The 24,755-nt window shown below is 49.2% G+C and overlaps 1 protein-coding gene across 4 annotated transcripts in view; it reads right to left on the minus strand.

The window, feature by feature from the left end:
- LOC147095435 (RING finger protein 112-like) overlaps window positions 1-24,755 on the minus strand; it is a 478,940-nt gene that overhangs the window by 396,234 nt on the left and 57,951 nt on the right. For all 4 annotated transcript variants that reach the window (XM_085974583.1, XM_085974582.1, XM_085974584.1 and 1 more), the window contains one exon: window positions 865-1,002. In XM_085974583.1, the coding sequence (XP_085830709.1) occupies window positions 865-1,002 (138 nt within the window). The remainder of the gene's footprint in view (window positions 1-864; window positions 1,003-24,755) is intronic.

The raw sequence follows: 24,755 nt of genomic DNA on the forward strand, positions 1-24,755 counted from the left end.
TCTCACCTCCTGACTCCCCAAAGCCTTTCCACTATCTACAAGGCTCAATCAGGAGTGTGATGGAATACTCTCCACTTGCCTGGATGAGTTTCAGCTCCAACAACACTCAAGAAGCTCGAGATCATCCAGGACATTCACTCCCTCCACCACCAGCGCACCGTGGGCTGCAGTGTGTACCATCCACAAGATGCACTGCAGCAATTTGCCAAGGCTTCTTTGTGACATCTACCACCTAGAAGGGCAAGGACAGCAGGCACATGGGAACACCACCACCTCCAAGTTCCCTTCCCAGTCACACACCATCCTGATTTGGAAATATATCACCGATCCTTCATTGTCGCTGGGTAAAAATTCTGGAACTCCCTCCCTAACAGCACTGTGGGAGTACCATCACCACACAGGCTGCAGCGGTTCAAGAAGGTGGCTCACCACTGTTATGTTCATTAATAAATGGACATTCTTATTATGAACACAGCTAGCTTTTGCTAGTTACTTTTATTGAGTACATGTGGACTTGTACAGCATCATGTAGAGGCTTCCATCTTGACTGCTGCCTTGTGGGTAGCCTAGCCTCATGGGTAATGTAGTCTTAATATAATATATAGCTGGGTAGTGTAGTCTTATACATACAGCTATATACAGCTCTACTGCTCCACCTAGTGTCCACTATAGGATGACATGCTATTGATCACTACAACTGCCACCTTCTCGAGGGCAATTAGGGATGGGCAATAAATGCTGGCCTTGTCAGCGATGCCCACATCCCAGGAACAAATAAAAAACGTTACCAGCCATTGCATCCACCAGGCAGGGCACGGGATGAGATAGTGGAGCACAGCGAGTGTCAATCGAGGTATCACCTACCTTACCCTCCGCTGTATCCACTAGAAAAGGCTTGCTCCAGATAAAAACTCCCTTGGTTATACTGTTTGTTCCGGACTTCGAATCAAATCCAGTCAAGATTTCATCCGCTTTTCCCAACCGGCTCTCTTCTTCACAGCCCTGCGGAAGTGGGACCAGAGGTTAAAAGAGGCGGGATATGCATGCCTCACATGCCCGAGGAAACTTTCCGACATTCCCAAGTGGATCAGAGAATTTAGGGCCACAGAGCATAGGTGTTAAAAGGGCCAGGCATCAGGGGATAGATGGCTGGAAGAGTAGCGGTCAAGGGATGTGAGCAATACTGTGTGCCCCGAGGTCAATGTATTCAACATTGCTCCTCTCAATAAATAGATAATAGATAAATAAATAAATAAATAGGTTTCCTCTGGGTGCTCCGGTTTCCTCCCACAGTCCAAAGATGTGCGGGTTAGGTTGATAGGCTATGATAAATTGACCCTTAGTGTTAGGGGGATTAAATACGTGGGGTTACAGGGATAGGGTGAGATATGTGTTGGTGTAGGGGTTACAGGGATCGGGTGGGATATGCGTGGGGTTTCTGTGATTCTGTGAAAATACAGAACCTCCTCAAGATGGAGGGAGAGAGATACTGAGGGATTGGAGATAGAGGGAGAGAGAGACTGAGGGATTGGAGATAGAGGGAGAGAGACAGTGAGGGATTGGAGATAGAGGGAGAGAGAGAGTGAAGGATTGGAGATAGAGGGAGAGAGAGACTGAGGGATTGGAGATAGAGGGAGAGAGAGACTGAGGGATTGGAGATAGAGGGAGAGAGAGAGTGAGGGATTGGTGATAGAGGGAGAGAGAGACTGAGGGATTGGTGATAGAGGGAGAGAGAGTGAGGGCAGCACGGTGGCATAGTGGTTAGCACTGTTGACTCACAGCGCCAGAGACCCGGGTTCGAATCCGGCCTGGGGCGACTGTCTGTGTGGAGTTTGCACATTCTCCCCGTGTTTGCGTGGGTTTTCTCCGGGTGCTCCGGTTTCCTCCCACAGTCCAAAGATGTGCGGGTTAGGTTGATTGGCTATGATAAATTGACCCTTAGTGTTAGGGGGATTAAATACGTGGGGTTACAAGGATAGGGTGGGATATGTGTTGGTGTAGGGGTTACGGGGATCGGGTGGGATATGTGTCGGGCAGGCTCGATGGGCCGAAATGGCCTCTATCTGCACTGTGGGGTTTCTGTGATTCTGTGATTGGAGATAGAGGGAGAGAGATTCTGAGGGATTGGAGATGGAGGGAGAGAGAGAGTGAGGGATTGGAGATAGAGGGGGAGAGAGAATGAGGGATTGGAGAAAGAGGGAGAGAGAGGCGGAGGGATTGGAGATAGATGGAGAGAGAGAATGAGGGATTGGAGATAGAGGGAGAGAGGCTGAGGGATTGGAGATAGAGAGAGAAAGAGACAGAGGGATTGGAGATGGAGAGAAAGGGAGAGTGAGGGATTGGAGATAGAGGGAGAGAGAGACTGAGGGATTGGAGATAGAGGGAGAGAGAGACTGTGCGGACGACCTGGTTCTGCTGTCTCCCACAGAACAGGGATTACAGCAACAACTAGACCTACTCGACAAATACTGCCAAAATTGGGCTCTAACCGTAAATCTAAAGAAAACCAACATCATGATTTTTCAAAAAAGGCCCAGATGTCAGGAAAACAAATACCAGTTTACCCTCAGTGATACCACTATAGGACACACTATGAGCTACACCTACCTTGGTCTAACTATTACAGCATCAGGGAGCTTCAGCATGGCAGTGAATGCACTAAAAGAAAAAGCCCGAAGAGCCCTATATGCAATAAAAAGAAAATTCTACAACATCCAAATCCCAATCAAAATCTGGCTCAAAATATTTGACAGCATAATCCTGCCCATTGCACTGTACGGTAGTGAAGTATGGGGCCCGCTAAATCACCAAAGCTACACTAAATGGGAAAAACACACAATAGAAGCCCTACATGCAGAATTCTGCCGAAGCATCCTTCGCACCCAAAGAAAAACGCCAACAAATGCATGCAGAGCCGAACTAGGCAGATACCCACTGATAATAAACATCCAAAAACGAGCACTAAACTTCCTAAATCACCTCAAATCTAGCTCCCCAGACACCCTTCATTTCAAAGCATTTCAGACCCAAGAGCTAAACCCAGAAAAGAGTCCCCTGAGTCAGCTGCTACTGAAACTAAGTACTCAGCCGGACCCTGACCAGCCCCAGACCAACACAGCCGTCCAAACACCAATCCGAGTGAACCAAATCATTAAAAAATGCAAAGAAACCTACCTGGAACATTGGAACAAAATAACTGAAAGCCAAAGCAGATTAGAATGTTACCGGGCCCTAAAAAGAGAATATAAACTGGCAGACTACCTCACGACCATCAGAGACACAAAACAGAGACAGACCCTCACCAGGTACAGACTAAGCGACCACCAACTGGAAATTGAAAAAGGCAGATACAAGAAATCCTGGCAGCCTAGAGAGAATAGAATATGCGATCAATGTCTGGCCGGCGAGGTTGAAACAGAGATGCATTTCCTCCTAAAATGCGAAAAATTCAACACATCAAGAAACATATTATTCAACAAGCAAAGCCAAACAACCCCAGATTTCAAGGAATTGGATGACCTGTCAAAATTGAGATTAGTCCTAGGAGAAGGAGACAGACCATACCTTGGGGCCAAATATGTAACAACATGTCACAACCTGAGGACTGTTTAAAATTAAGACTGTTTAAAATTAATATTGAACGTACCAAATGAAGTACAAAGACTGTTTAAAATTAATATTGTTTAAAAGTAATATTGTATGTACCCAACAAATGTCAAATCGATTGACACCTACAGAATGTTGGAAAACTGTACCTTTTTGCTATGTAAGCTTTGGCAATATGGTTCTCTGTAAACTTTCATGCCAATAAAGCATTTGAATTGGAATTGGAATTGGACTGAGGGATTGGAGATAGATAGAGAGAGAGACTGAGGAATTGGAGATAGAGGGAGAGAGAGACTGAGGGATTGGAGATGGAGGGAGAGAGAGAGTGAAGGTTTGGAGATAGAGTGAGAGAGAGGCTGAGGGATTGGAGATAGAGGGAGAGGGAGACCGAGTGGTTGGAGATAGAGGGAGCGAGAGAGTGAGGGATTGGAGATAGAGGGAGAGAGAGTGAGGGATTGGAGATGGAGGGAGAGAGAGACTGAGGGATTGGAGATAGAGGGAGAGAGAGAGTGAGGGATTGGAGATAGAGGGAGAGAGAGAGTGAGGGATTGGAGATAGAGGGAGAGGGAGACTGAGGGTTTGGAGATAGATGGAGAGAGAATATGAGGGATTGGAGATAGAGGGAGAGAGGCTGAGGGATTGGAGATAGAGGGAGAGAGAGTGAGGGATTGGAGATGGAGGGAGAGAGAGACTGAGGGATTGGAGATAGAGGGAGAGAGAGAATGAGGGATTGGAGAAAGAGGGAGAGAGAGGCGGAGGGATTGGAGATAGATGGAGAGAGAGAATGAGGGATTGGAGATAGAGGGAGAGAGGTTGAGGGATTGGAGATAGAGAGAGAAAGAGACAGAGGGATTGGAGATGGAGAGAAAGGGAGAGTGAGGGATTGGAGATAGAGGGAGAGAGAGACTGAGGGATTGGAGATAGAGGGAGAGAGAGACTGAGGGATTGGAGATAGAGGGAGAGATTGACTGAGGGATTGGAGATGGAGAGAGAGAGAGACTGAGGGATTGGAGAGAGAGGGAGAGAGAGAGAGTGAGGGATTGGATATAGAGGGAGAGAGAGACTGAGGGATTGGAGATAGAGGGAGAGAGAGAGTGAGAGATTGGTGATAGAGAGAGAGAGAGACTGAGGGATTGGAGATAGAGGGTGTGAGAGAGTGAGGGATTGGCGATAGAGGGAGAGAGAGACTGAGAGATTGGAGATGGAGGTAGTGAGATACTGAGGGACTGGAGATAGAGGGAGAGAGTGGGTGAGGGATTGGAGATAGAGGGAGAGAGAGAGTGTGCGATTGGAGAGAGAGGGAGAGAGAGTGAGGGATTGGAGATAGAGGGAGAGAGACTGAGGGATTGGAGGTAGAGGGAGAGAGAGAGTGAAGGCTTGGAGTTAGAGGGAGAGAGAGAGTGAGGGATTAGAGATGGAGGGAGAGAGAGACTGAGGGATTGGAGATAGAGGGAGAGAGAGAGAGTGAGGGATTGGAGACAGAGGGAGAGAGAGACTGAGAGATTGGAGATAGAGGGAGAGAGAGACCAAGGGATTGGAGAAGGAGGGAGTGAGAGAGAGAGGGATTGGAGATAGAGGGAGAGAAAGAGTGAGGGATTGGCGATAGAGAGAGAGAGAGAGACTGAGGGATTGGAGATGGAAGGAGAGAGAGAGTGAGGGATTGGAGATAGAGGGAGAGAGAGAGACTGAGGGATTGGAGATGGAGGGAGAGAGAGACTGAGGGATTGGAGATAGAGGGAGAGAGAGTGAGGGATTGGAGATAGAGGGAGTGAGAGACTGAGGGATAGGAGATGGAGGGAGAGAGAGAGACTGAGGGATTGGAGATAGAGGGAGAGCGAGAATGAGGGATTGGAGTTGGAGAGAGAGAGAGAGACTGAGGGATTGGAGATGGAGGGAGAGAGAGACTGAGTGATTGGAGATAGCGGGAGATAGAGATTGAGGGACTGGAGACAGAGAGAGAGAGAGTGACTGAGGGACTGCAGATAGAGTGAGAGAGACTGAGGGATTGGAGATAGAGGGAGAGAGACTGAGGGATTGGAGATAGAGAGAGAGAGAGACTGAGGGATTGGAGATGGATGGAGAGAGAGACTGAGGGACTGGAGACAGAGAGAGAGAGAGACTGAGGGATTGGAGATAGAGGGAGAGAGACTGAGGGATTGGAGATAGAGGGAGAGAGAGACTGAGGGATTGGAGATAGAGGGAGACAGTGAGTGAGGGATTGGAGATAGAGAGAGAGAGAGAGTGAGGGATTGGAGATAGGGAGAGAGAGACTGAGGGATTGGAGATAGAGGGAGAGAGAGACTGAGGGATTGGAGATAGAGAGAGAGAGAGTGAGGGATTGGAGATAGAGGGAGAGGGAGACTGAGGGATTGGAGATAGAGGGAGAGAGAGAGAATGAGGGATTGGAGATAGCGGGAGAGGGAGACTGAGGGATTGGAGATAGAGGGAGAGAGAGAGGGTGAGGGATTGGAGATAGAGGGAGAGGGAGACTGAGGGATTGGAGATAGAGGGAGAGAGAGGCTGAGGGATTGGAGATAGAGGGAGAGAGAGACAGAGGGATTGGAGATAGAGGGAGAGAGAGACTGAGGGATTGGAGATAGAGGGAGAGATTGACTGAGGGATTGGAGATGGAGAGAGAGAGAGACTGAGGGATTGGAGAGAGAGGGAGAGAGAGAGAGTGAGGGATTGGATATAGAGGGAGAGAGAGACTGAGGGATTGGAGATAGAGGGAGAGAGAGAGTGAGAGATTGGTGATAGAGAGAGAGAGACTGAGGGATTGGAGATAGAGGGTGTGAGAGAGTGAGGGATTGGCGATAGAGGGAGAGAGAGACTGAGAGATTGGAGATGGAGGTAGTGAGATACTGAGGGACTGGAGATAGAGGGAGAGAGTGGGTGAGGGATTGGAGATAGAGGGAGAGAGAGAGTGTGCGATTGGAGAGAGAGGGAGAGAGAGTGAGGGATTGGAGATAGAGGGAGAGAGAGAGTGAGAGATTGGTGATAGAGAGAGAGAGAGACTGAGGGATTGGAGATAGAGGCAGAGAGAGACTGAGGAATTGGAGATGGAGGGAGAGACAGAGCAGGAGTGGAGATAGAGGGAGAGAGAGAGTGAGAGATTGGAGATAGAGAGAGAGAGAGACTGAGGGATTGGAGATAGAGGCAGAGAGAGACTGAGGAATTGGAGATAGAGGGAGAGAGACTGAGGGACTGGAGATAGAGACAGAGAGAGACTGAGGAATTGGAGATAGATGGAGAGAGAGCTTGAGGGAGTGGAGAGAGAGAGAGTGAGGGATTGGAGAAAGAGAGAGAGAGAGAGTGTGCGATTGGAGAGAGAGGGAGAGAGAGTGAGGGATTGGAGATAGAGGGAGAGAGACTGAGGGATTGGAAATAGAGGGAGAGAGACTGAGGGACTTGAGATAGAGGGAGATAGAGACTGAGGAATTGGAGATTGAGGGAGAGAGATCTTGAGGGGGTGGAGATAGAGAGAGAGAGAGAGAGAGTGTGAGGGATTGGAGATAGAGGGAGAGAGAGGCTGAGAGATTGGAGATGGAGGTAGTGAGAGACTGAGTGACTGGAGATAGAGGGAGGGAGTGGGTGAGGGATTGGAGATAGAGGGAGAGAGAGAGTGTGCGATTGGAGAGAGAGGGAGAGAGAGTGAGGGATTGGAGAAAGAGGGAGGGAGTCTGAGGGATTGGAGAAAGAGGGAGAGAGACTGAGGGATTGGAGATAGAGGGAGAGAGAGAGTGAAGGCTTGGAGATAGAGGGAGAGAGAGAATGAGGGATTAGAGATGGAGGGAGAGAGAGACTGAGGGATTGGAGATAGAGGGAGAGAGAGACTGAGGGATTGGAGATAGAGATCGAGAGAGAGAGTGAGGGATTGGAGATAGAGGGAGAGAGAGACTGAGAGAGTGGAGATAGAGGGAGAGAGAGACGGAGAGAGAGAGTGAGGGTTTGGAGATAGAGGGAGAGAAAGAGTGAGGGATTGGCGATAGAGAGAGAGAGAGACTGAGGGATTGGAGATGGAAGGAGAGAGTGAGTGAGGGATTGGAGATAGAGGGAGAGAGAGACTGAGGGATTGGAGATGGAGGGAGAGAGAGACTGAGGGATTGGAGATAGAGGGAGAGAGAGACTGAGGGATTGGAGATAGAGAGAGAGAGACTGAGGGATTGGAGATAGAGTGAGGGATTGGAGATAGTCGGAGAGAGAGACTGAGGGATAGTAAATGGAGGGAGAGAGAGAGACTGAGGGATTGGAGATAGAGGGAGAGCGAGACTGAGGGATTGGAGATGGAGGGAGAGAGAGACTGAGTGATTGGAGATAGCGGGAGAGAGAGATTGAGGGACTGGAGACAGAGAGAGAGAGAGACTGAGGGACTGGAGTTAGAGGGAGAGAGACTGAGGGATTGCAGTTTGGAGGGAGAGAGAGACTGAGGGATTGGAGATGGAGGGAGAGAGAGACTGAGGGGCTGGAGAGAGAGAGAGAGAGACTGAGGGATTGGAGATAGAGGGAGAGAGACTGAGGGATTGGAGATAGAGGGAGAGAGAGACTGAGGGATTGGAGATAGAGGGAGAGAGAGAGTGAGGGATTGGAGATACAGAGAGAGAGAGAGTGAGGGATTGGAGATTGAGTGAGAGAGAGACTGAGGGATTGGAGATGGAGGGAGAGAGAGAGTGAGGGATTGGAGATAGAGGGGGAGAGAGAATGAGGGATTGGAGAAAGAGGGAGAGAGAGGCGGAGGGATTGGAGATAGATGGAGAGAGAGAATGAGGGATTGGAGATAGAGGGAGAGAGGCTGAGGGATTGGAGATAGAGAGAGAAAGAGACAGAGGGATTGGAGATGGAGAGAAAGGGAGAGTGAGGGATTGGAGATAGAGGGAGAGAGAGACTGAGGGATTGGAGATCGAGGGAGAGAGAGACTGTGCGGACGACCTGGTTCTGCTGTCTCCCACAGAACAGGGATTACAGCAACAACTAGACCTACTCGACAAATACTGCCAAAATTGGGCTCTAACCGTAAATCTAAAGAAAACCAACATCATGATTTTTCAAAAAAGGCCCAGATGTCAGGAAAACAAATACCAGTTTACCCTCAGTGATACCACTATAGGACACACTATGAGCTACACCTACCTTGGTCTAACTATTACAGCATCAGGGAGCTTCAGCATAGCAGTGAATGCACTAAAAGAAAAAGCCCAAAGAGCCCTATATGCAATAAAAAGAAAATTCTACAACATCCAAATCCCAATCAAAATCTGGCTCAAAATATTTGACAGCATAATCCTGCCCATTGCACTGTACGGTAGTGAAGTATGGGGCCCGCTAAATCACCAAAGCTACACTAAATGGGAAAAACACACAATAGAAGCCCTACATGCAGAATTCTGCCGAAGCATCCTTCGCACCCAAAGAAAAACGCCAACAAATGCATGCAGAGCCGAACTAGGCAGATACCCACTGATAATAAACATCCAAAAACGAGCACTAAACTTCCTAAATCACCTCAAATCTAGCTCCCCAGACACCCTTCATTTCAAACCCAAGAGCTAAACCCAGAAAAGAGTCCCCTGAGTCAGCTGCTACTGAAACTAAGTACTCAGCCGGACCCTGACCAGCCCCAGACCAACACAGCCGTCCAAACACCAATCCGAGTGAACCAAATCATTAAAAAATGCAAAGAAACCTACCTGGAACATTGGAACAAAATAACCGAAAGCCAAAGCAGATTAGAATGTTACCGGGCCCTAAAAAGAGAATATAAACTGGCAGACTACCTCACGACCATCAGAGACACAAAACAGAGACAGACCCTCACCAGGTACAGACTAAGCGACCACCAACTGGAAATTGAAAAAGGCAGATACAAGAAATCCTGGCAGCCTAGAGAGAATAGAATATGCGATCAATGTCTGGCCGGCGAGGTTGAAACAGAGATGCATTTCCTCCTAAAATGCGAAAAATTCAACACATCAAGAAACATATTATTCAACAAGCAAAGCCAAACAACCCCAGATTTCAAGGAATTGGATGACCTGTCAAAATTGAGATTAGTCCTGGGAGAAGGAGACAGACCATACCTTGGGGCCAAATATGTAACAACATGTCACAACCTGAGGACTGTTTAAAATTAAGACTGTTTAAAATTAATATTGAACGTACCAAATGAAGTACAAAGACTGTTTAAAATTAATATTGTTTAAAAGTAATATTGTATGTACCCAACAAATGTCAAATCGATTGACACCTACAGAATGTTGGAAAACTGTACCTTTTTGCTATGTAAGCTTTGGCAATATGGTTCTCTGTAAACTTTCATGCCAATAAAGCATTTGAATTGGAATTGGAATTGGACTGAGGGATTGGAGATAGAGAGAGAGAGAGACTGAGGGATTGGAGATAGATAGAGAGAGAGACTGAGGAATTGGAGATAGAGGGAGAGAGAGACTGAGGGATTGGAGATGGAGGGAGAGAGAGAGTGAAGGTTTGGAGATAGAGTGAGAGAGAGGCTGAGGGATTGGCGATAGAGGGTGAGAGAGACTGAGGGGGTGGAGATAGAGGGAGAGAGAGAGTGAGGGATTGGAGATAGAGGGAGAGGGAGACCGAGTGGTTGGAGATAGAGGGAGCGAGAGAGTGAGGGATTGGAGATAGAGGGAGAGAGAGTGAGGGATTGGAGATGGAGGGAGAGAGAGACTGAGGGATTGGAGATAGAGGGAGAGAGAGAGTGAGGGATTGGAGATAGAGGGAGAGAGAGAGTGAGGGATTGGAGATAGAGGGAGAGGGAGACTGAGGGTTTGGAGATAGATGGAGAGAGAATATGAGGGATTGGAGATAGAGGGAGAGAGGCTGAGGGATTGGAGATAGAGGGAGAGAGAGTGAGGGATTGGAGATGGAGGGAGAGAGAGACTGAGGGATTGGAGATAGAGGGAGAGAGAGAGTGAGGGATTGGAGATAGAGGGGGAGAGAGAATGAGGGATTGGAGAAAGAGGGAGAGAGAGGCGGAGGGATTGGAGATAGATGGAGAGAGAGAATGAGGGATTGGAGATAGAGGGAGAGAGGCTGAGGGATTGGAGATAGAGAGAGAAAGAGACAGAGGGATTGGAGATGGAGAGAAAGGGAGAGTGAGGGATTGGAGATAGAGGGAGAGAGAGACTGAGGGATTGGAGATATAGGGAGAGAGAGACTGAGGGATTGGAGATAGAGGGAGAGATTGACTGAGGGATTGGAGATGGAGAGAGAGAGAGACTGAGGGATTGGAGAGAGAGGGAGAGAGAGAGAGTGAGGGATTGGATATAGAGGGAGAGAGAGACTGAGGGATTGGAGATAGAGGGAGAGAGAGAGTGAGAGATTGGTGATAGAGAGAGAGAGAGACTGAGGGATTGGAGATAGAGGGTGTGAGAGAGTGAGGGATTGGCGATGGAGGGAGAGAGAGACTGAGAGATTGGAGATGGAGGTAGTGAGATACTGAGGGACTGGAGATAGTGGGAGAGAGTGGGTGAGGGATTGGAGATAGAGGGAGAGAGAGAGTGTGCGATTGGAGAGAGAGGGAGAGAGAGTGAGGGATTGGAGATAGAGGGAGAGAGACTGAGGGATTGGAGATAGAGGGAGAGAGAGAGTGAAGGCTTGGAGTTAGAGGGAGAGAGAGAGTGAGGGATTAGAGATGGAGGGAGAGAGAGACTGAGGGATTGGAGATAGAGGGAGAGAGAGAGAGTGAGGGATTGGAGACAGAGGGAGAGAGAGACTGAGAGATTGGAGATAGAGGGAGAGAGAGACCAAGGGATTGGAGAAGGAGGGAGAGAGAGAGAGAGGGATTGGAGATAGAGGGAGAGAAAGAGTGAGCGATTGGCGATAGAGAGAGAGAGAGACTGAGGGATTGGCGATGGAAGGAGAGAGAGAGTGAGGGATTGGAGATAGAGAGAGAGAGAGAGAGTGAAGGATTGGCGATGGAGGGAGAGAGAGACTGAGGGATTGGAGAGAGAGAGAGAGAGAGAGAGACTGAGGGATTGGAGATAGAGGGAGAGAGAGTGAGGGATTGGAGATAGAGGGAGTGAGAGACTGAGGGATAGGAGATGGAGGGAGAGAGAGAGACTGAGGGATTGGAGATAGAGGGAGAGCGAGAATGAGGGATTGGAGTTGGAGAGAGAGAGAGAGACTGAGGGATTGGAGATGGAGGGAGAGAGAGACTGAGTGATTGGAGATAGCGGGAGATAGAGATTGAGGGACTGGAGACAGAGAGAGAGAGAGTGACTGAGGGACTGCAGATAGAGTGAGAGAGACTGAGGGATTGGAGATAGAGGGAGAGAGACTGAGGGATTGGAGATAGAGAGAGAGAGAGACTGAGGGATTGGAGATGGATGGAGAGAGAGACTGAGGGACTGGAGACAGAGAGAGAGAGAGACTGAGGGATTGGAGATGGAGGGAGAGAGACTGAGGGATTGGAGATAGAGGGAGAGAGAGACTGAGGGATTGGAGATAGAGGGAGACAGTGAGTGAGGGATTGGAGATAGAGAGAGAGAGAGAGTGAGGGATTGGAGATAGAGGGAGGGAGAGACTGAGGGATTGGAGATAGAGGGAGAGAGACTGAGGGATTGGAGATAGAGGGAGAGAGAGACTGAGGGATTGGAGATAGAGGGAGAGAGAGAGAGTGAGGGATTGGAGATAGAGGGAGAGGGAGACTGAGGGATTGGAGATAGAGGGAGAGAGAGAGAGTCTCCCACAGAACAGGGATTACAGCAACAACTAGACCTACTCGACAAATACTGCCAAAATTGGGCTCCAACAGTAAATCTAAAGAAAACCAACATCATGATTTTTCAAAAAAGGCCCAGATGTCAGGAAAACAAATACCAGTTTACCCTCAGTGATACCACTATAGGACACACTATGAGCTACACCTACCTTGGTCTAACTATTACAGCATCAGGGAGCTTCAGCATAGCAGTGAATGCACTAAAAGAAAAAGCCCGAAGAGCCCTATATGCAATAAAAAGAAAATTCTACAACATCCAAATCCCAATCAAAATCTGGCTCAAAATATTTGACAGCATAATCCTGCCCATTGCACTGTACGGTAGTGAAGTATGGGGCCCGCTAAATCACCAAAGCTACACTAAATGGGAAAAACACACAATAGAAACCCTACATGCAGAATTCTGCCGAAGCATCCTTCGCACCCAAAGAAAAACGCCAACAAATGCATGCAGAGCCGAACTAGGCAGATACCCACTGATAATAAACATCCAAAAACGAGCACTAAACTTCCTAAATCACCTCAAATCTAGCTCCCCAGACACCCTTCATTTCAAAGCCTTTCAGACCCAAGAGCTAAACCCAGAAAAGAGTCCCCTGAGTCAGCTGCTACTGAAACTAAGTACTCAGCCGGACCCTGACCAGCCCCAGACCAACACAGCCGTCCAAACACCAATCCGAGTGAACCAAATCATTAAAAAATGCAAAGAAACCTACCTGGAACATTGGAACAAAATAACTGAAAGCCAAAGCAGATTAGAATGTTACCGGGCCCTAAAAAGAGAATATAAACTGGCAGACTACCTCACGACCATCAGAGACACAAAACAGAGACAGACCCTCACCAGGTACAGACTAAGCGACCACCAACTGGAAATTGAAAAAGGCAGATACAAGAAATCCTGGCAGCCTAGAGAGAATAGAATATGCGATCAATGTCTGGCCGGCGAGGTTGAAACAGAGATGCATTTCCTCCTAAAATGCGAAAAATTCAACACATCAAGAAACATATTATTCAACAAGCTAAGCCAAACAACCCCAGATTTCAAGGAATTGGATGACCTGTCAAAATTGAGATTAGTCCTAGGAGAAGGAGACAGACCATACCTTGGGGCCAAATATGTAACAACATGTCACAACCTGAGGACTGTTTAAAATTAAGACTGTTTAAAATTAATATTGAACGTACCAAATGAAGTACAAAGACTGTTTAAAATTAATATTGTTTAAAAGTAATATTGTATGTAACCAACAAATGTCAAATCGATTGACACCTACAGAATGTTGGAAAACTGTACCTTTTTGCTATGTAAGCTTTGGCAATATGGTTCTCTGTAAACTTTCATGCCAATAAAGCATTTGAATTGGAATTGGAATTGGAGAGTGAGGGATTGGAGATAGCGGGAGAGGGAGACTGAGGGATTGGAGATAGAGGGAGAGAGAGGCTGAGGGATTGGAGATAGAGGGAGAGAGAGGCTGAGGGATTGGAGATAGAGGGAGAGAGAGTGAAGGATTGGAGATGGAGAGAAAGAGAGACTGATGGATTGGAGATGAAGGGAGAGAGAGACTGAGGGATTGGAGATAGAGGGAGAGAGAGACAGAGGGATTTGAGATAGAGGGAGAGGGCGACTGAGGGTTGGAGATGGAGAGAGAGAGAGACAGAGGGATTGGAGAGAGAGGGAGAGAGAGACTGAGGGATTGGAGATGGAGAGAGAGAGACTGAGGGATTGGAGATGGTGGGAGAGAGAGACTGAGGAATTGGAGATGGAGGGAGAAAGAGACTGAGGGATTGGAGATAGAGGGAGAGAGAGAGTGGGAGATTGGTGATAGAGAGAGAGAGAGACTGAGGGATTGGCGATAGAGGGAGAGAGAGAGTGAGGGATTGGAGATAGAGGGAGAGAGAGACTGAGAGATTGGAGATGGAGTGAGAGAGTGACTGAGGGATTGGAGATGGAGGGAGAGACAGAGCAGGAGTGGAGAAAGAGGGAGAGAGAGAGGGAGAGATTGGAGATAGAGAGAGAGAGAGACTGAGGGATTGGAGATAGAGGCAGAGAGAGACTGAGGAATTGGAGATAGAGGGAGAGAGACTGAGGGACTGGAGATAGAGACAGAGAGGGACTGAGGAATTGGAGATAGATGGAGAGAGAGCTTGAGGGAGTGGAGATAGAGAGAGAGAGAGAGAGAGAGAGAGAGTGAGGGATTGGAGATAGAGAGAGAGAGAGTGTGCGATTGGAGAGAGAGGGAGAGAGAGTGAGGGATTGGAGATAGAGGGAGAGAGACTGAGGGATTGGAGATAGAGGGAGAGAGAGACTGAGGGATTGGAAATAGAGGGAGACTGAGGGACTTGAGATAGAGGGAGATAGAGACTGAGGAATTGGAGATAGAGGGAGAGAGATCTTGAGGGAGTGGAGATAGAGAGAAAGAGAGAGAGAGTGAGGGATTGGAGATAGAGGGAGAGAGAGGCTGAGAGATTGGAGATGGAGGTAGTGAGAGACTGAGTGACTGGAGATAGAGAGTGGGTGAGGGATTGGAGATAGAGGGAGAGAGAGAGTGTGCGATTGGAGAGAGAGGGAGAGAGAGTGAGGGATTGGAGAAAGAGAGAGAGAGAGTGTGCGATTGGAGAGAGAGGGAGAGAGAGTGAGGGATTGGAGATAGAGGGAGAGAGACTGAGGGATTGGAAATAGAGGGAGAGAGACTGAGGGACTTGAGATAGAGGGAGATAGAGACTGAGGAATTGGAGATTGAGGGAGAGAGATCTTGAGGGGGTGGAGATAGAGAGAGAGAGAGAGAGAGAGTGTGAGGGATTGGAGATAGAGGGAGAGAGAGGCTGAGAGATTGGAGATGGAGGTAGTGAGAGACTGAGTGACTGGAGATAGAGGGAGGGAGTGGGTGAGGGATTGGAGATAGAGGGAGAGAGAGAATGAGGGATTAGAGATGGAGGGAGAGAGAGACTGAGGGATTGGAGATAGAGGGAGAGAGAGACTGAGGGATTGGAGATAGAGATCGAGAGAGAGAGTGAGGGATTGGAGATAGAGGGAGAGAGAGACCGAGGGATTGGAGAAGGAGGGAGAGAGAGAGTGAGGGATTGGAGATAGAGGGAGAGAAAGAGTGAGGGATTGGCGATAGAGAGAGAGAGACTGAGGGATTGGAGATGGAAGGAGAGAGAGAGTGAGGGATTGGAGATAGAGGGAGAGAGAGACTGAGGGATTGGAGATGGAGGGAGAGAGAGACTGAGGGATTGGAGATAGAGAAAGAGAGACTGAGGGATTGGAGATAGAGGGAGAGAGAGTGAGGGATTGGAGATAGTCGGAGAGAGAGACTGAGGGATAGTAAATGGAGGGAGAGAGAGAGACTGAGGGATTGGAGATAGAGGGAGAGCGAGACTGAGGGATTGGAGATGGAGGGAGAGAGAGACTGAGTGATTGGAGATAGCGGGAGAGAGAGATTGAGGGACTGGAGACAGAGAGAGAGAGAGACTGAGGGACTGGAGTTAGAGGGAGAGAGACTGAGGGATTGGAGATAGAGGGAGAGATACTGAGGGATTGCAGTTTGGAGGGAGAGAGAGACTGAGGGATTGGAGATGGAGGGAGAGAGAGACTGAGGGGCTGGAGAGAGAGAGAGAGACAGACTGAGGGATTGGAGATAGAGGGAGAGAGACTGAGGGATTGGAGATAGAGGGAGAGAGAGACTGAGGGATTGGAGATAGAGGGAGAGAGAGACTGAGGGATTGGAGATAGAGGGAGAGAGAGAGTGAGGGATTGGAGATACAGAGAGAGAGAGAGAGTGAGGGATTGGAGATTGAGTGAGAGAGAGACTGAGGGATTGGAGATGGAGGGAGAGAGGGTCTGACGGATTGGAGATAGAGGGAGTGAGAGACTGAGGGATTGGAGATAGAGGGCGAGGGAGACTGAGGGATTGGAGATGGAGGGAAAGAGAGGGACTGAGAGATTGGAGATAGAGGGAGAGAGGGACTGAGGGAATGGAGTTGGAGAGAGAGAGACTGAGGGATTGGAGATTGAGGGATAGACAGACTGAGGAATTGGAGACAGAGGGATAGAGAGAGTGAGGGATCGGAGATAGAGTAAGAGAGTGATTGAGCGATTGGGGATGGAGGGATAGAGATACTGAGGGATTGAAAATAGAGGGGGAGAGATTGTGAGGGACTGGAGATAGAGGGAGAGACACCGAGAGACTGGAGATAGAGGGAGAGAGAGACTGAGGGATTGGAGATAGAGGGAGAGAGAGAATGAGGGATTGGAGATAGAGAGAGAGAGAGACTGAGGAATTGGAGATAGAGGGAGAGAGAGACTGAGGGATTGGAAATGGAGGGAGAGAGAGAGAGTAAAGGTTTGGAGATAGAGTGAGAGAGAGGCTGAGGGATTGGAGATAGTGGGAGAGAGAGTGAGGGATTGGAGATAGAGGGAGAGAGAGAATGAGGGATTGGAGATAGAGGGAGAGAGAGTGAGGGATTGGAGATAGAGGGAGAGAGAGTGAGGGATTGGAGATAGAGAGAGAGAGAGGCTGAGGGATTGGAGATAGACGGAGAGAGAGAATGAGGGATTGGAGATAGAGGGAGAGAGAGGCTGCGGGATTGGAGATAGAGGGAGAGAGAGGCTGAGGGATTGGTGATAGAGACAGAGAGAGAGTGAGGGATTGGAGATAGAGGGAGAGAGAGTGAGGGATTGGAGATGGAGGGAGAGAGAGAATGAGGGACTAGAGATAGAGAGAGAGATTGAGGGATTGGAGATAGAGGGAGAGAGGCTGAGGGATTGGAGATAGAGAGACAGAGAGACTGCGGGATTGGAGATGGAGAGAAAGAGAGACTGATGGATTGGAGATGGAGGGAGAGAGAGACTGAGGGATTGGAGATAGAGGGAGAGAGAGACTGAGGGATTGGAGATAGAGGGAGAGAGTGACTGAGGGATTGGAGATGGAGAGAGAGAGAGACTGAGGGATTGGAGAGAGAGGGAGAGAGAGACTGAGGGATTGGAGATGGAGGGAGAGAGAGACTGAGGGATTGGAGATAGAGGGAGAGAGAGAGTGAGAGATTGGCGATAGAGAGAGAGAGAGACTGAGGAAACTGGCAGACTACCTCACGACCATCAGAGCCACAAAACAGAGACAGACCCTCACCAGGTACAGACTAAGCGACCACCAACTGGAAATTGAAAAAGGCAGATACAAGAAATCCTGGCAGCCTAGAGAGAATTGAGTATGCGATCAACGTCTGGCCGGCGAGGTTGAAACAGAAATGCATTTCCTCCTAAAATGCGAAAAATTCAACACATCAAGAAACATATTATTCAACAAGCTAAGCCAAACAACCCCAGGTTTCAAGGAATTGGATGACCTGTCAAAATTGAGATTAGTCCTGGGAGAAGGAGACAGACCATACCTTGGGGCCAAATATGTAACAACATGTCACAACCTGAGGACTGTTTAAAATTAAGACTGTTTAAAATTAATATTGAACGTACCAAATGAAGTACAAAGACTGTTTAAAATTAATATTGTTTAAAAGTAATATTGTATGTACCCAACAAATGTCAAATCGATTGACACCTACAGAATGTTGGAAAACTGTACCTTTTTGCTATGTAAGCTTTGGCAATATGGTTCTCTGTAAACTTTCATGCCAATAAAGCATTTGAATTGGAATTGGAATTGGAATTGGAATTGGACTGAGGGATTGGAGATAGAGAGAGAGAGAGAGTGAGGGATTGGAGATAGAGAGAGAGAGAGTGTGAGGGATTGGAGATTGAGGGAGAGAGAGACTGAGGGATTGGAGATAGAGGGAGAGAGAGAGTGAGGGATTGGAGAGAGAGAGTGAGGGATTGGAGATAGAGAGAGAGAGAGAGAGAGGGATTGGAGATAGAGAGAGAGAGAGAGAGTGAGGGATTGGAGATTGAGGGAGAGAGAGACTGAGGGATTGGAGATGGAGGGAGAGAGTGTCTGACGGATTGGAGATAGAGGGAGTGACAGACTGAGGGATTGGAGATAGTGGGCGAGAGAGACTGAGGGATTGGAGATGGAGGGAGAGAGGGGGTCTGAGGGTTTGGAGATAGAGGGAGAGAGGGACTGAGGGTCTGGAGATGGAGAGAGAGAGGCTGAGGGATTGGAGATTGAAGGACAGAGAGAATGACGGATTGGAGATAGAGGGAGAGAGAGACTGAGGGATTGGAGATAGAGGGAGAGAGAGACTGAGGGATAGGAGATGGAGGGAGAGAGAGACACTGAGGGATTGGAGATAGAGGGAGAGCAAGACTGAGGGATTGGAGATGGAGGGAGAGAGAGACTGAGGGATTGGAGATAGAGGGAGAGAGAGAGTGAGGGACTGGAGAGAGAGAGAGAGAGAGACTGAGGGATTGGAGATAGAGGGAGAGAAAGTGAGGGATTGGAGATAGAGGGAGAGAGAGACTGAGGGATTAGAGATAGAGGGAGACAGTGAGTGAGGGATTGGAGATGGAGGGAGAGAGAGAGAGAGTGAGGGATTGGAGATAGAGAGAGTGAGGGATTGGAGATTGAGGGAGAGAGAGACTGAGGGATTGGAGATAGAGGGCGAGAGAGACTGAGGGATTGGAGATGGAGGGAGAGAGGGACTGAGGGTTTGGAGATAGAGGGAGAGAGCGAGTGAGGGACTGGAGATGGAGAGAGGGAGACTGAGGGATTGGAGATTGAGGGATAGATAGACTGAGGAATTGGAGACAGAGGGATAGAGAGAGTGAGGGATCGGAGATAGAGTAAGAGAGTGATTGAGCGATTGGGGATGGAGGGATAGAGATACTGAGGGATTGAAAATAGAGGGGGAGAGATTGTGAGGGACTGGAGATAGAGGGAGAGACACCGAGAGATTGGAGATAGAGGGAGAGAGAGCCTGAGGGATTGGAGATAGAGGGGGAGAGAGTCTGAAGGAGTGGAGATAGAGGGAGCGACACAGAGGGATTGGAGATAGAGGGAGATAGAGGGAGAGAGAGAGTGAGAGATTGGTGATAGAGAGAGAGAGAGACTGAGGGATTCGAGATAGAGGGAGAGAGAGAGTGAGGGGTTAGAGATAGAGGGAGAGAGAGACTGAGGGATTGGAGATAGAGGGAGAGAGAGACTGAGGGATTGGAGATAGAGGGAGAGAGAGAGAGAGTGAGGGATTGGAGATAGAGTGAGAGAGAGACTGAGGGATTGGAGATGGAGGGAGAGAGAGATTGAGGGATTGGAGATGGAGGGAGAGAGAGACTGAGGGACTGGAGACAGAGAGAGAGAGAGACTGTGGGATTGGAGATAGAGGGAGAGAAACTGAGGGATTGGAGATAGAGGGAGAGAGAGACTGAGGGATTAGAGATAGAGGGAGACAGTGAGTGAGGGATTGGAGATAGAGAGAGAGAGAGAGTGAAGGATTGGAGATAGAGGGAGAGAGAGACTGAGGGATTGGAGATAGAGGGAGAGAGAGAGTGAGGGATTGGAGATAGAGAGAGAGAGAGAGAGTGAGGGATTGGAGATTGAGGGAGAGAGAGACTGAGGGATTGGAGATAGAGGGAGAGAGAGAGTGAGGGATTGGAGATAGAGGGAGAGAGAGAGTGAGGGATTGGAGATAGAGAGAGAGAGAGAGAGGGATTGGAGATAGAGAGAGAGAGAGAGTGAGGGATTGGAGATTGAGGGAGAGAGAGACTGAGGGATTGGAGATGGAGGGAGAGAGTGTCTGACGGATTGGAGATAGAGGGAGTGAGAGACTGAGGGATTGGAGATAGTGGGCGAGAGAGACTGAGGGATTGGAGATGGAGGGACAGAGGGACTGAGGGTTTGGAGATGGAGGGAGAGAGGGACTGAGGGTTTGGAGATAGAGGGAGAGAGGGACTGAGGGTCTGGAGATGGAGAGAGAGAGACTGAGGGATTGGAGATTGAAGGACAGAGAGAATGACGGATTGGAGATAGAGGGAGAGAGGGACTGAGGGATTGGAGATAGAGGGAGAGAGAGACGGAGGGATAGGAGATGGAGGGAGAGAGAGAGACTGAGGAATTGGAGATAGAGGGAGAGAGAGACTGTGGGGTTGGAGATAGAGGGAGAGAGAGACTGAGGGATTGGAGATAGAGGGATAGAGACACTGAGGGATTGGAGATAGATAGAGAGAGAGACTGAGGGATTGGAGATAGAGAGAGAGAGAGACTGAGGGATTGGAGATAGAGGGAGAGAGAGAGTGAGGGATTGGAGATAGAGAGAGAGAGACTGAGGGATTGGAGATGGAGGAAGAGAGAGACTGAGGGATTGGAGATAGAGGGAGAGAGTGAATGAGGGATTGGAGATGGAGGGAGTGAGAGACTGAGCGATTGAAGATGGAGAGAGAGAGAGACTGGGGGATTGGAGATAGAGGGAGAGAGAGACTGAGGGATTGGAGATAGACGGAGAGGGAGAGTGAGGGATTGGAGATAGAGAGAGAGAGTGAGGGATTGGAGATAGATGGAGAGAGAGAATGAGGGATTGGTGATGGAGGGAGAGAGAGACTGAGGGATTGGAGATAGAGGGAGAGAGAGTGTGAGGGATTGGAGATAGAGGGAGAGAGAGAGACTGAGTGATTGGAGTTAGAGGGAGAGAGACTGAGTGATTGGAGATAGAGGGAGAGCAAGACTGAGGGATTGGAGATGGAGGGAGAGAGAGACTGAGGGATTGGAGATAGAGGGAGAGAGAGTGAGGGACTGGAGACAGAGAGAGAGAGAGAGACTGAGGGCTGGAGATAGAGGGAGAGAGACTGAGGGATTGGAGATAGAGGGAGAGAGACTGAGGGATTGGAGATGAAGGGAGAGAGAGATTGAGGGATTGGAGATGGAGGGAGAGAGAGACTGAGGGACTGGAGACAGAGAGAGAGAGAGACTGAGGGATTGGAGATAGAGGGAGAGAAACTGAGGGATTGGAGATAGAGGGAGAGAGAGACTGAGGGATTAGAGATAGAGGGAGACAGTGAGTGAGGGATTGGAGATAGAGAGAGAGAGAGTGAAGGATTGGAGATGGAGGGAGAGAGAGACTGAGGGATTGGAGATAGAGGGAGAGAGAGAGAGAGTGAGGGATTGGAGATTGAGGGAGAGAGAGACTGAGGGATTGGAGATAGAGGGAGAGAGAGAGTGAGGGATTGGAGATAGAGAGAGAGAGAGAGTGAGGGATTGGAGATTGACGGAGAGAGAGACTGAGGGATTGGAGATGGAGGGAGAGAGTGCCTGACGGATTGGAGATAGAGGGAGAGAGAGTGAGGGATTGGAGAAAGAGAGAGAGAGAGAGAGGGATTGGAGATAGAGGGAGAGAGAGACTGAGGGATTGGAGATAGAGGGAGAGAGAGACTGAGGGATAGGAGATGGAGGGAGAGAGAGACACTGAGGGATTGGAGATAGAGGGAGAGCAAGACTGAGGGATTGGAGATGGAGGGAGAGAGAGACTGAGGGATTGGAGATAGAGGGAGAGAGAGAGTGAGGGACTGGAGAGAGAGAGAGAGAGAGAGACTGAGGGATTGGAGATAGAGGGAGAGAAACTGAGGGATTGGAGATAGAGGGAGAGAGAGACTGAGGGATTGGAGATAGAGGGAGAGAGAGAGAGTGAAGGATTGGCGATGGAGGGAGAGAGAGACTGAGGGATTGGAGATAGAGGGAGAGAGAGAGAGAGTGAGGGATTGGAGATAGAGAGAGTGAGGGATTGGAGATTGAGGGAGAGAGAGGCTGAGGGATTGGAGATGGTACGAGAGAGAGAGTGAGGGATTGGAGATAGAGAGAGAGAGAGACTGACGGATTGGAGACAGAGACAGAGAGACTGAGGGATTGTAGATTGAGGGAGAGAGAGTCTGAGGGATTGGAGATAGAGGGCGAGAGAGACTGAGGGATTGGAGATGGAGGGAGAGAGGGACTGAGGGTTTGGAGATAGAGGGAGAGAGCGAGTGAGGGACTGGAGATGGAGAGAGGGAGACTGAGGGATTGGAGATTGAGGGATAGACAGACTGAGGAATTGGAGACAGAGGGATAGAGAGAGTGAGGGATCGGAGATAGAGTAAGAGAGTGATTGAGCGATTGGGGATGGAGGGATAGAGATAATGAGGGATTGAAAATAGAGGGGGAGAGATTGTGAGGGACTGGAGATAGAGGGAGAGACACCGAGAGATTGGAGATAGAGGGAGAGAGAGCCTGAGGGATTGGAGATAGAGGGGGAGAGAGTCTGAAGGAGTGGAGATAGAGGGAGCGACACAGAGGGATTGGAGATAGAGGGAGAGAGTGAGAGATTGGTGATAGAGAGAGAGAGAGACTGAGGGATTGGAGATAGAGGGAGAGAGAGAGTGAGGGGTTAGAGATAGAGGGAGAGAGAGACTGAGGGATTGGAGATAGAGGGAGAGAGAGACTGAGGGATTGGAGATAGAGGGAGAGAGAGAGTGAGGGATTGGAGATGGAGGGAGAGAGAGACTGAGGGACTGGAGACAGAGAGAGAGAGAGACTGTGGGATTGGAGATAGAGGGAGAGAAACTGAGGGATTGGAGATAGAGGGAGAGAGAGACTGAGGGATTAGAGATAGAGGGAGACAGTGAGTGAGGGATTGGAGATAGAGAGAGAGAGAGAGTGAAGGATTGGAGATGGAGGGAGAGAGAGACTGAGGGATTGGAGATAGAGGGAGAGAGAGAGTGAGGGATTGGAGATAGAGAGAGAGAGAGAGTGAGGGATTGGAGATTGAGGGAGAGAGAGACTGAGGGATTGGAGATAGAGGGAGAGAGAGAGTGAGGGATTGGAGATAGAGGGAGAGAGAGAGTGAGGGATTGGAGATAGAGAGAGAGAGAGAGAGGGATTGGAGATAGAGAGAGAGAGAGAGTGAGGGATTGGAGATTGAGGGAGAGAGAGACTGAGGGATTGGAGATGGAGGGAGAGAGTGTCTGACGGATTGGAGATAGAGGGAGTGAGAGACTGAGGGATTGGAGATAGTGGGCGAGAGAGACTGAGGGATTGGAGATTAAAGGACAGAGAGGATGACGGATTGGAGATAGAGGGAGAGAGAGACTGAGGGATTGGAGATAGAGGGAGAGAGAGACTGAGGGATAGGAGATGGAGGGAGAGAGAGACACTGAGGGATTGGAGATAGAGGGAGAGCAAGACTGAGGGATTGGAGATGAGGGAGAGAGAGACTGAGGGATTGGAGATAGAGTGAGATAGAGACTGAGGGATTGGAAATAGAGAGAGAGAGAGAGACTGAGGAATTGGAGATAGAGGGAGAGAGAGACTGAGGGGTTGGAGATAGAGGGAGAGAGAGAGTGAGGGATTGGAGATAGAGGGATAGAGACACTGAGGGATTGGAGATAGATAGAGAGAGAGACTGAGGGATTGGAGATAGAGGGAGAGAGAGAGTGAGGGATTGGAGATAGAGAGAGAGAGACTGAGGGATTGGAGATGGAGGGAGAGAGAGACTGAGGGATTGGAGATGGAGGGAGTGAGAGACTGAGCGATTGGAGGTGGAGAGAGAGAGAGACTGGGGGATTGGAGATAGAGGGAGAGAGAGACTGAGGGATTGGAGATAGAGGGAGAGGGAGAGTGAGGGATTGGAGATAGAGAGAGAGAGTGAGGGATTGGAGATAGATGGAGAGAGAGAATGAGGGATTGGTGATGGAGGGAGAGAGAGACTGAGGGATTGGAGATAGAGGGAGAGAGAGTGTGAGGGATTGGAGATAGAGGGAGAGAGAGAGACTGAGGGCTGGAGATAGAGGGAGAGAGACTGAGGGATTGGAGATAGAGGGAGAGAGACTGAGGGATTGGAGATGGAGGGAGAGAGAGATTGAGGGATTGGAGATGGAGGGAGAGAGAGACTGAGGTACTGGAGACAGAGAGAGAGAGAGAGACTGAGGGATTGGAGATAGAGGGAAAGAAACTGAGGGATTGGAGATAGAGGGAGAGAGAGACTGAGGGATTAGAGATAGAGGGAGACAGTGAGTGAGGGATTGGAGATAGAGAGAGAGAGAGAGTGAAGGATTGGAGATGGAGGGAGAGAGAGACTGAGGGATTGGAGATAGAGGGAGAGAGAGAGAGAGTGAGGGATTGGAGATAGAGGGAGAGAGAGAGTGAGGGATTGGAGATAGAGAGAGAGAGAGAGTGAGGGATTGGAGATTGACGGAGAGAGAGACTGAGGGATTGGAGATGGAGGGAGAGAGTGCCTGACGGATTGGAGATAGAGGGAGAGAGAGAGAGGGATTGGAGATAGAGGGAGTGAGAGACTGAGGGATTGGAGATGGTGGGCGAGAGTGACTGAGGGATTGGAGATGGAGGGAGAGAGGGACTGAGGGTTTGGAGATAGAGGGAGAGAGGGACTGAGGGTCTGGAGATGGAGAGAGAGAGAGACTGAGGGATTGGAGATTGAAGGACGGAGAGAATGAGGGATTGGAGATTGAGGGAGAGAGCGAGTAAGGGAC

The sequence above is a fragment of the Somniosus microcephalus genome, unplaced genomic scaffold, assembly GCF_052327205.1.
Source record: "Somniosus microcephalus isolate GS21.2 unplaced genomic scaffold, FLI_Smic_1.0 unresolved_chr1, whole genome shotgun sequence".
NCBI classification, from domain to species: domain Eukaryota; kingdom Metazoa; phylum Chordata; class Chondrichthyes; order Squaliformes; family Somniosidae; genus Somniosus; species Somniosus microcephalus.